The following is a 12,377-nucleotide window of genomic DNA, read 5'->3' on the forward strand; positions in this document are numbered from 1 at the left end:
GGAACTCCCCTTCTCTTGCACAGCAGTCTTGCTGTAAAGCTTCAATGACCACCATCAATTTACAGCTTTTAAAGGCAAACTTGCTGTCCACATATTTGCTCCAGATTGTTTGCCGTGCTCCGTGGATTATAGTCAGGAATCTGCTTTCCTAGCTGTTAACTACACAGGGTCCACTTTAAGAGTTTACTGCTCTCTCAAGAAGAGTTGGTGGGAAGGGAAAGGAGCAAGAAAGCTAATGAGATACCAAACATGGATCAAAATGAGGAGGTTCCCCAAGCTGCCAGTAATGAGCAATTCCTAGGCTGTAGATTTTGATTTTTGATTTTGAAGTAGAAAAAGAGCTGGAAAATCAGGGAAAGAAGGCTAGAATGGACTTCAGGAGCTCAATAACTCCATACTCTGTCTGATTAGAGGGTCAATTGCAACAACAGTATTCATGACTGGTGTTTCTCTAACCTGTGCTTAAAAATTACTACTAACAAAGAACCCATGAATTCCAGTAAGAACAAATTCTAATGCTTAACTATGTGGCTAAGCTGGTCACATTTCTTCTATACTTCATTTGATTATTTCTTTTCTGCAGGCAACAGAACTGCAAAAAGAACTTGTAAAATCCCTTTTCATTGCAAATGCTTCTATAATCCTCATCTAAACCTCAGTTGGCAGATCTGAAAGAACACTTAGAGGAAAGGATCTTGCAAAAGGGAGATGAAAGGCATTCAGTATTTTTCAAGTTTAATACTGAGTTTGTGTCAAATAGAAGTTTTGAGAAGTTCTCGTGGAAACATTTTATGAGCTTACGCATAGACACTATTAGTGATCCAACAGGCCTATACAGTCTTTGATACTCTACTGCCAAGCCCTAATTCTGTGCTAAACTGCATTTATTACACCATTTTTGTTTTATTCTTCACAGTTTGGGTAAACTGCCAGTGGATGCATAATGCCAGTCCCATACCATTAAACTATATCTGTTCTCTGTAGACAACAGCTTGAGAATAAATGGGATTATTTTCATAATCAACTATCCTTCCATATGGGCACTAATGTCAGAATCCAGCCCATTCTGGGAACTTTTTATTGAACCATTGCAACTCCTGAATGTGCAAGGCACAATCCTATTTTGAAAAAGATTTACAATAATATCTTAGGTAGCAATCATCACAATTGGCTTTATGCAAAAAAATGAAGATTACAGCCTAGGTGTGTAGGCAACTAAATAACACAAGTGGAAAGATCCTGAAGAGTCTGCTCTCCAAAACTCTGGGAGCACGCAGCCAAGACTTGTAAAGCTGACAACATAATTATACATACATAATGTTTTTGTTGGTAAATCCTACAAAAATAGAAAGAAGAAAAGAAAGGCTCTCACTCACCTACAGTCTTGCCTGGGTTTAGGGATGTACCCTGGGTAAGCACCCTCCGTGATCAGCTTGCACATCCTGCTGTCTCGGTCAGAGGGGAGTAGAGTGCTGGGTTTAACAAGCAGTCCAAGGCAGTGATCAAATGTGTTGCGCTCTTCTGGTCCATCCTCCGTAAAGAAACAATGGCCCAGTGCATCATAACCCACAACATCCTTCACCTGCATGTAAAAAACAACAGTTAAGTTTCATCCTTCAGCCACTACATATTAAGAAGAGACTTTACAGTTAACAGCACTCCGGTACCCTCTTGAGCTCAGGGTATACAAGCAAAAGTAAAAGCAAGATCACTTTCTGTTCTTAAGAGGTCATTGCATAAACAATAACTCCAACATCTAAATTTAACTAGAATTTGTTATCCTCTCAAAATTTAAATTCAACTAGAATTTGTTATCACCTAGGGAATGCTAGTTCCATTCTTTTGTCTGTCTGCAAAATCAGAGACTATCTTAGCATGAGACTGGAAAAAACATGGGGTGTGGAAGTGAATGAAGGATGTCAGATGTTCAAATTACATCTGGGCTCATTCATCTTCACATAGAGTTACATGAGCAGCTACGTAAAATACATCAGAAAAATGCAGCTGAGCTGAAAAAATATTTTTTCAGGCTATCAGAGAGGTGGCAAGTCTTTTTTTCCAGACAGGCTGGCTTGTTTTAGCTTTGACCCGATCCTTTTTTCCAAGTTGTTGACAGAAGCTTTACTTGACCCTGAGACAAATCAGCTGGTGTTAATCAGTGCTGTTCTGGTTTTGGTTTGAACGGTGTTAACATCAGAACACTATTGTGTTGGACAGAACAATACGCACCACCTCACTAGAGGATCTGAAAAAAAAACAATTTCAGGAGCAGATACGTGAACTCAAAGCCCAAGCCTGGGACTGGCTGGGAAACAACAACTCTCTGACACAGTGTCCAACAAGTCAGTTGTTAGTGGATATACCTGGGATATGGAATGTGAATTTCAGGTCTCCAGTGGCCAGGTGAAATATTGTCTGTCCTGGGGGTCTCTCCTTGCTTGTCCCATCAGCCTTCACCCATCCCCTAGCTTTGACCATGGAAACCTTTCTAGCAAAGCTTAGCTAGACACCAGTGTATTCCTACAAATGCTTCTTATGAGACAGCAGTCATGAAGGGACAAAGTACAATATTAAACTGGATACAGAACCCATTCTTTACAGGGCTGTTGAAAGATCTTAGCTCCCAAGCGCCTGAATTACTTTTGTAAACAGGACTCAGATTCTTCCGTCATCTACATGCCTCATCTCGAGGCCAGGAGAACCAATTTCAAATCAAATCCCAGGACTAGTGTTGAAATGATTACAAAAATGCTTTCACTTAAGAGAGAATACTTTGCTTGCCAAATCTACTGCAAGCTTACATTTGCACACACATCTATTATGTATCATCCATGCTCCAGTGTAAATACTCAAATCTCTGAACATAAGTCACCACAGTAAATTAAACAGAGTTAAAATGACCTGCAAAGTGGTGCATTCCACTAAATTACTTCCCTAAAATTTACTGCTAACTTCTCTAATTTAACTAGATGACAGCTTTCGCAAGGTCGAGGCTTCTTTATTTAGGCATAAACAGTATGTGCTACACTGAACCATCCCTCCCTGGATACATGAGCTGTCCCAGCCTTGCAATTATAAAGGTTTATGAGATAGGAGAACATCTCATTAGAGTGACCTCTTTTCAGATGAAGATTTCTAACGTGTAGAGGAAGTCTTTCAATCTCAGGGTTGTTAAAATTGCAGACAGCCGCCAAAGACAATTAGTTTTCTCTCGCACAACAGTAACATTGGAAAGACATGTAAGTAATGGTGCTGCGACATTTAGATGATGGAATGGCTTCCTCAGAGAAACGTTAGCCGCATGGTAGAGTCATTTATCTCTCCAACCAGCACAGTGCTGCACCAGGACTAGGATATGATAACCTGGGGCAATCGGACTGTAGTGGGGCAAAGCCCACCACTGTTCATGGGAAGTAATGTTGCAGGAGAATATCTCTCCCAGTTTGTGGAGAGAGGAGTGAAGCAGAAAGAGGAAAGTACACTGGCAGAAGGGCTCAGAGCCAACAAACCCAATGTTGTCCTAACTCATCCCTGAAAGCCCACAGAATAACACGGAGTTATCAGCCAGGGACCTGGTCCCTACTGTATCTGTCACCCTCCATTTGATGAATTACTTTTCCCATATCTCATCTCCCTCTCAGCTCTGACTTAGTTTCCTGTATGCCTTTTCATGCACAAGCCCAGTACTGAAGTGTTTGGAGAGCAAAAGAAGTGCATGTTCCAAAAGATTTTTTCCAAAGGACTTAATTAAAACCTTCTTAATGTTCCATAATCTTACCTTAACCACGAGTAATTTATGGCCAGATAATGCCCTCCATAGTAAAACAACCACTGTGCAGTACAGCTGGATTACTAAAATCAGATATCACTGAAGTAGTCACATAGCTCAACCTCTTACTCCATGAAGTACAGCTCTCCCCTGGATCCTGACAGACTGTTTATTGACCTTCATTTAATTTCTTGCACTAATGGGTGTTTCTATTTTAGGTTGCTCACTGGAGTCCAGTGGACAGAGTGAGAATCAGAGTAAAGTTTGATCCCAGGGATTGCAGTGGAGTAACTAGGTGGTTTTATGGCCAATATATTAATGAAAATATTGGGTAATTATTGGAATTGTCAATAATTATGCTGAGAATTTCTACGGATTTGTTTCCAGAAGAGCCCTCTGTACCTCCCAGTGAATGTGAATTTGTAGATAAGTGCAGAAAAACTGACTGGGGGAAGTGAGATACTGCTGGGATAGGGACTTTCAGCAACACCGTGCAGACCCACAGAAAAACAGTTCTGCCATCAGGAAGAAATAGATACTCTTCAAAGTATTTGCACAGGTACTTAACTACAATCATGTGAGAAAACCCTTGGAATTGAATGGCCTACAGTTAAACGCATCCTCAAATGTTGTGCTATGCTAAGGTTTAATAGTTCAGCTGGATGCTTTGCATGGCTGTTTCCAAAGTGCGGTTCATGTACATCATCAAGGCAAGTTTTCCCTCAGAAAAGCACGCTTTGGATCACCCTAACCTCAGAGGGAATGAATGTTACCTGGGGGAAGAAGGAGCTGTTTGCTGTCTGTACAAATGGTGTTCATGCATGTAGAAACAGGTAGTGTTGCCCAAGTCAGAAGATAGTGGGCAGCCAGGAAATACACAGAATAACCATAGTACTCACCAGAGACCCATGTGGGTGTCTGTGAGTTTATCTGGGGCAGAAGGAACAGGAAAAGGGGGGAAATAGAATCGGAAAGCAGATGAGGAGATTGCAGTGGGATCACCTGAAGAATCAAGGCTTGGAGCTGCTAACTGCAGATGTCTATCTGAGCTATGAAACACCATTTAAGTGATGCAACCTGTGCAGTACCTGTTCTCTGATGAAACCAAGCAAACAGACTTCACTGTGGCTTTCAATTCAGCCATTAGCAATAACTGAATGGTTAGAATAAAAAATAGGTTAAATGTAGAGTTTAGTGTTCACACGTTTCAATAAACTATAATCAGCAGAGATTAAATTCATAATAGTTCAGATTTTACATCCTAAAATCTAAGATTTCTGTACAGCGGCTTTTCCTGAAGGCAAACCATGGTCATTTAGGGAACAGTGGCTGTTGAGTAACAGTGAGAGAGAAAGCTGTTTTCATCAGCTGCCTCAGTCGGTCTGAATTTCATCATGTCATTGTGGCTGAAAAGCATGAGCACATGGATCCCTCTGCCATGCATCCCCCGAAGCACAGTTGTCACTTGGAGAAAGCAGAAGAGACAGAACTATTTCCAAATGCTCTATACAAATCTATTTATCTGAATCGGCACAAAAAATGCCAGGCACTGGGTGTTTGGTTGGGCAACTATTAATGAATAAGGAATTAAGATCTCATGTCAGATTGTGCAGCTCACCAACAGCTGTGCAACCTCTATGTACCCAGACTGTGTTTATGGTGCCACTGGTAAGAGCCTTCAGTGGCACACAAATCCTGAAACAATGCCCTTTTACTCCGCACACTGATTGCATGCTCAGCCCCTGTATTGGTGACTTTGAATGGACAGTTCCCATATGACCCTAAGTGCCTTATATATATATATTTTTTTCCCCACAAGATGAGTTCAGTTGGTAGGTTTCATGTTGTTAACTTAGAAGGACAAAGATCAGAAGCAGGATTCATAAATAGAAGATAAAAGCCGTTCTGCTTCTGGAACTGCAATTTCAATGCCCTCTCTTTAACTTCCATGCATTTTAATTATGCCTGTGACTTTCATTTCCAATGCTGCCACTTCTGGAGGCAGTAGCCTGCATTTGTTGCCAAAAGGAAGACTTTGTATTTGAACTGATACTTGGGAAAAAAATTAGATAGTCCAACTTGATGTTTATTCCACATCTTTAGCAGCTCTGATTTTGGGATAGATATCTTTATACTTCCTGAATGCAAGTCAAGATTTCTCTTTTCTCCTGTTCGTTTTTGCGAGTGGAGCTGACTAGATGTACAGTTTCAGGAACAGCATTCAATCAGAACGTTTTGGATCTTGGTTTCCTTACCATCACTATGTCGGAGCTGGGGAAAATACCCCATTTGAAATTTCTGGTGTGTGACAAAAACAACAGGGACCAGGATCAACACAACTTATTCATATTCCGGAAATGCCAAAGGAACAACTGTGCTCTCTGAGGAAGCCAGGGAACAGGGGTGGGGTGGCAGTGAGGAAAGCCTTCTGGGGTCCATGCCACTCTCAAGGATGCTCAGTAAGGTAACGTTTTCCCTCTGCACACTTATCACAAAGGTGGAGGCATCTCTACATCTAAGGGAGAATCTGACCGTGCTCCTACCACTTCTGGTACACTGTAAAGTGTCTGATAAGCTATGTCATTATATAGATTTATTCAAAAGGATTTTCTGTTTTGGAGATAAATTCTGACAAACCAGAGCTTTGTGAATGCTTGATGTTGTGAAAGGCATTGCAAACCCAAATCTTTATTACAGGAGAGATGAAGCACACTCAAACCTTCTGATTATCGTCTTTAAATAGCAAGCTCTGTCTATAGCTAGGCCCAACTACCCATTAGAGATGGGCTGGTCCACAGACATCCCTGCACACAGACAAAAGCTGTGCCAGCTCTGAGTCACACACAGCCTGCAGTGCCACTTTGTCCCCTCCTTTTTAAGAATGCAGGTTGAAATATGCCTGGAACATGTATCTATGTAATCAGGAGAAAGAGACAGATACTAGTTCTAACAATAAAACAAATTCCATTGCAGTAATTAAGCTGTATTCACGCTATGAGGAAATAATTTGACTGGTGCCTGGATCTATAAGGTAGACATTGGTGTTTCTTACCAGCAAACCATTGGATCCATGGATTGTGACACAGCGGGAGAAGGTATGATGGATGGAGACATCCTTCACATATGTCGGAGGGTTGTAGCCTCCTTTCTCGTCCACATCTCCAGCCATATGGAAGTGAATTGGGTAATGTCCCATTGTCTGTTGGCCCATATATTTCAATTCTAGACCTTCAAGATGGGTAGCCTTAAAATCAAGACCGATCTGGAGAACAACAGAACATCAGTCAAGAAAGATAAAAGAGCGTTGAGGGCAAGATGGAGGGGGAATAGGAATGGATGTATCTGCTAAAGAGATTTACTATGTGCAAGGGAGTGTATGGCTGCAGGGTAAGGGAGAGAGTGATGATGGCTAAGATGACCATAGCTGCTCTGTGATACCATGACTGCTGCCATGGCTACTTTTGACTTTATTTTGGAAGAAAAAAACATTCCAATTTAATGTTTCCCATGAGTTTCTGTCACTTGGGCTCAAAATGAAGCTCCTGGACTGAACACCACTGGAACCTGGGGAAAACTAGAATTGGGATATGGAGGTTGTTGTATCCTGGATGGGTTGAGCACAGCCTCACTGGCTGAGCAGTGAGGGTGAGCAGCGAGGGTGAGCAGGGGTGTATTTCAAAGCCGAGGGGCAGGCAGCAGCAGTGGGGTGGATCTGCTACACCACAGGGAGGGGCTGCTTGCTCAGCAGCTGACACAACTGATTCCTCCATTCCCGCATCCTGGCTGTCTCAGTACATGAAGGTGTGGCTGGGTGGAGGACAGTGCAATGGGAAGGCTCCAGCCCTACCTTGATGTGTCCTCCAAAGGTGTCGAAATCAAAGAAGGAGCACAACTTGCTGCTGTACTCATAGCACTGCCCCTCCATCTCGCCCATGACCACAACGTTGCGGCTCAGCAGTCCCACTTCGGCCCGCATGTCGACGCCGTCAATGACTTCACCAACGTGGAGGTATGCTGCTTTCCCTGCAGGAACAAGATCCATTTCCAGAGTTACTCTGCCAACGCTGCTGGCTTCCCCTTGTGCTTCCTGTGGTGGGGTTGGTTGATAATGAAAGGAGCATTGGAATCAGCAAAAACTGTTGGCTGGCTCCTCAAAAGACGGAAGGCTGGAGCACAGGTGTCCCTCTATGTCCTGCTGAGATATTTGCAACAGAGGAAGTGGGATTTTTGGTCTTAAGTTGCTCCATTCAGCCAGGGAGCTAAACCAACCGGCTGATAAACAAAACACTTCTCCTACCTTAAAAACAGACTGTGGTCACTTCAGAACTGCAGAACCTCTCCCTGCTCACTCTCCTAAACTCTCACTTTAGATCTGCCTGCACATCTCTGGCTTGCTCCCAACACCTCCCTCTGCCCTGCACACTGGCAGCTGATAGGACCTTCTCCTTGCCCTATGCCAGACCACATTGCTCCTAACCTGCCTCCACTGACACACCTGGCTCCGTGGAGGGGTTAAAACCACAGAGAGCCCTCCCTGCCCTGAGCAGAAAGGGGTGAAGCCCAGGCACTGTGGATGCCTAGAAAGCAAAATAATCTCTTTGCCGTAATTTCATTCAAACATATTCATACTCCTTCCTTCCTTCCTCAGCTTTCTGCAGAGAATGCAGTTGGTAGAAGGTTCATCTTACGCACTACATTCTGTATTATTCCAGTAAAAATAAGTAATAAACTCCTTAAGTAAACACTGAACTTTCAGGAATGCTACACTTGCATGTATTTAATTTCAGTGGAATCATTCAAAGCAGTAATTAGAAACAAATGGCAAGCCCGAAGCCTGGCTATCACTGTGAAGCACTTTGTGCTGCACTACAAGTGCCAAGTTGCGTGGAGGATTTTGAACACTGAAACATTCTTGTTTTAACCAAAACATGCTGCTATGTCTTTATAACAAAGATAAGCAAACACCATTCACTCCCCCTTTCTCCTGGTGCTGGGAGCAGCATAGTTCAATGGCAATACTGATTTGGGAAGGGTCAGTGCTCCTTCTTGCTGCTTGCAGGACAAGGTTCACACCACTGTCTGCCATGGGTGGAGGCAGCCCAGGGGCTGCTGTGGGAAGTGGATGTTCAGCCCCAAAAATGAGGGCAGCAAGGGGCCATGGGTGTGCACCTCACCTGCAATTGCAGTTTCTTCCCTAGAAGGTCCTGGGCTTCCCCACAGAGCTGCCCTGACGCCAGGAGGTTTATTCAGGTTTGTGGCCAACATCAGACCCAGCTTGCCCCCTCTGCTTCCCTTATTCACTTCTATTAAAAAAGCTGTGGCAGCGGAGTCCTCTGCACAGGGATGCCCCATGCCAGACCCTTGAGCAGCTCTGCTAGGGAACACAGCTGCTGGTTATAAAACCATTTTCAAGCTGTTATTTTTAAGTTTCCCCCCGAGCTGACCTTTCCTTGATTTACTGAAATGCAGGAAGAAGTTCAGATAATCACAAGAACGTCCTATTTCAAGCCACATCCCCAGGACTGGTGGCAGTGGAATTAGATGGGCAGTTTCGTTATTTATGTGCTGAGCTCTAGAATAATAAATGTCATGCTTGCATGTATTTAATTTAATTTAACACCAGTCCAGACATGCAAAATAGCGTAAGCACTGGCAGGAATGTTAAATACGCACTAACCAGTTTCTAAATATAACTCCTTGGGTGCATGTTTTTCACTCTGTGCTTTTGCTGACTTGACTTGTTTGGAGATAAAAGGAGAGATGGAAAGCAATCCCCTTAGAATGTGAAAGTGGATTTTGAATAATAGCTCCTTTAACAGAGTTTTGAAAAACAAACCTCTCCTCCCGGCAGCCAGAAATTCAAGCTCCCCACGGCCGTGGGGCCATCCTGCTGACACGGCTCACGGGAGACAGAGCCAGGCACGGGATCACTCCGGTGATGTCAATTCCTGCAGGAAACTGGCACCGGGCACTTCCCACGGGGCCAGAAGCACCGCGATGTGCGTCCATGGACACGTGGCACCTCCACCGGCACGGCCGGTGATTGGCATGAGGAAAAGAATCAAACAAAAGAGGCTGCTCCGTGGTGCGCTTGGGGAGTTCACGTGGCACTGGGAGCGTCCCGCTGCAGGGCTGTAAACCTGAAGCCAGGCTGCTGCTCGTCTCCCTGGGGAGCAGTGTGACATCTGAGCATGGGCAAACCCAAGGCTGAGGTTGGCAAGCCAGCCCAGAAGTAGTTTGTTGCTACGAAGGGCAACTCTGTGCTGAGGATATGGGAGGACTGTGCCTGCAGCTTCAGCATCAAAGCCATGCCTTGGATTGCCCAAGCACTATGAGTGCAGGGTCACTGATTCACCATCTCCTCTCTGAGCACATTCGTGCTGCATCCCTCATGGACAGATGTTGCTTTGCTGGCGAGCCAGGCTTGTGCTGTGTTATAATCTAAATCAAACAAAGCCGTGTGCTGACACAGATTACATCTCCCCACAACAGGCCCATGTGATTGAGCTCAGAAGAACGCCCTGGGTTTGCTGCTCCCTTTGTTGTATCAGTGCCTTCACTTAGCAAAAGGTTAATTCACAGGGAGAAAACTACATTAATGTATGGACTTGCTGACAGAGGTCTTGATTCAGCAGAATTGAAGCCCACTTCCATGCTCATGACTCAAGACAGTGACTATTAAAGTCACCAGGGCACTTAGTAAAGAGAAGGTACTTATTAAAAGAAAGTATGCATTAAGATAAACATAGATGATCCACTAATCAAAGACACACTTATGTCAACATCATAGCAATTCTGAGTCTCTCCAAGCTGTACAAAGCTCCAGGAAAACCTGCCATACCTGAACCTAACCCCAAAGCCTGGGCTCAGGCTTTATCACACTTGGGAAGGGTGGAATTGTAGAACTGTTTCAGCAGCTCCAGGTGTGGGTGGTGCTCAGCCCCGGTGAGTAACACTCAGAGATGTCTCTGACAAATCTCCCTGGTATATTTCTACATTTCTAAATGCTTCGCCTTTAAATGCCATAAAGTCGCGCATCTCCCTTTCAGAAGAGAAGCAAACACCAGAAAGTCTGCATTTGGTGAAGATAAAGTGGAGCTAAGATGCTCCTGGATTTTTTTTTCTCTAAGGGGTCTTTTGTTCTCCTCCAGACTCTGTGGATTAGGCCTTCCCTCTCATGGTATTTTAATGCCTCCTAAACCAGAACTTTTAAAGGAAATCATAGAATCATAGAATCATTAAGATTGGAAAAGATCACTCAGATCATTCAGTCCAACCATCAACCCACCCCACCGTGCCCATTGACCACGTCCCTCAGTGCCACATCCCCATGGTTCTTGAACACCTCCAGGGACAGTGACTCCACCACCTCCCTGGGCAGCCTGTGCCAATGCACCACCAATCTAAATACAGACTTGCCTGCTCAACTCACATAACACGGTGACAGTAAATCCTTCAGGCCACCTTTAAAAACAGTGCAACTCATTGCAGATGCCAGCCCAGACCTCTGTCAGATCTAGTATTTTTGCCAAGCATTTGTCATCAGTGGCGGTAATGCCCCCATTGCTTTATATTTAATAATCGACATATGTTCACACAAGCATCCTATCAAATCCTCATTGTTCTGAATTAGTTTGATGGGATCTGCTCTTGCACGCTTGAAATGCAGTGCAGCATGGCTTGGGAGACCTGACCAGCCTTGAGTCATACACTACAGCCTGACATCTTAATGAATGAAGATTCCCCAAATCAAAGCAAAGGAGGTTTTGAGTGAAAGGACTTATAGTAGAAAGGATGAAACTTTACAAGGAGTTCCAAGTAATACCCAAAGATAGAAGAAGGAAAAGACTGCTGAAAAGACTGCTAGAGAGGTGCCTTACACAATGCTTCCTGCCCAACCCTCAAGCACCAGGGATGCCTCAAAAAAAAGAGCTTCTGGCAAGTTCCAGCAAAAATGTTGTCAACTTCTAAAGACAACCCTCTAAATCTCTAAAAGTATCTGAATTTTGCTTGCAGAGTAACTTCTCCCACCTTCACAGCACACAATGAATGCTGACACAGGCGGCTTCTGTGAAGTTGTTAGATCACTATGTACCTACATTTTGAATTCAAAGTTCTCGGCATTAACAAGTAACGCCATGTCTCTATAGTATTCACTGCCCCATAAGCTAGATTTAAGATATGTAGGCTTTTAATCATAGATTCACTAATACGTGGGATAATTGGAGTAATTATGCTAGGCACAAAAAAGTTTTTCTTGTTTTATCAAGAGCACATAGACACACAAAAGGGCATTTCATCCTTTCTATTCCATGGTGAAACTTATCAGCATTGGTAGTAACTTCACACAGCGCAACGAAGATGCAGATAAGACTTGTTTCCCAGGAGAACAGACCAAATACTTGATCTTTCCTACTATCCAGTGCTGCCACAACACAACCCTTCCTTCCTTCCTTCCTTCCTCCTCCCTCCCTCTGCCCTGTGCCATCATCCCTGCCCTTGGGAAGTTGCAAGATCAAACGGTTTTAATCTGTTCCCACAGAGAAAAATTAAACAAAGGAGGCCGGTGGAGAAAAATTCTCCATTTATCGGAGTGACCGTCTGACCA

The 12,377-nt window shown here is 43.8% G+C and overlaps 1 protein-coding gene across 4 annotated transcripts in view; it reads right to left on the reverse strand.

Annotated features, from left to right (window-relative positions):
• CEMIP (cell migration inducing hyaluronan binding protein) overlaps positions 1–12,377 on the reverse strand; it is a 103,393-nt gene that overhangs the window by 22,782 nt on the left and 68,234 nt on the right. For all 4 annotated transcript variants that reach the window (XM_021407780.1, XM_021407778.1, XM_021407781.1 and 1 more), the window contains exons 12-14: positions 7,617–7,792; positions 6,822–7,031; positions 1,377–1,582 (exon numbers count right to left, since the gene is read on the reverse strand). In XM_021407780.1, coding sequence (XP_021263455.1) covers positions 1,377–1,582; positions 6,822–7,031; positions 7,617–7,792 — 592 coding nt within the window. The remainder of the gene's footprint in view (positions 1–1,376; positions 1,583–6,821; positions 7,032–7,616; positions 7,793–12,377) is intronic.

The sequence above is a fragment of the Numida meleagris genome, chromosome 9, assembly GCF_002078875.1.
Source record: "Numida meleagris isolate 19003 breed g44 Domestic line chromosome 9, NumMel1.0, whole genome shotgun sequence".
NCBI lineage: Eukaryota > Metazoa > Chordata > Aves > Galliformes > Numididae > Numida > Numida meleagris.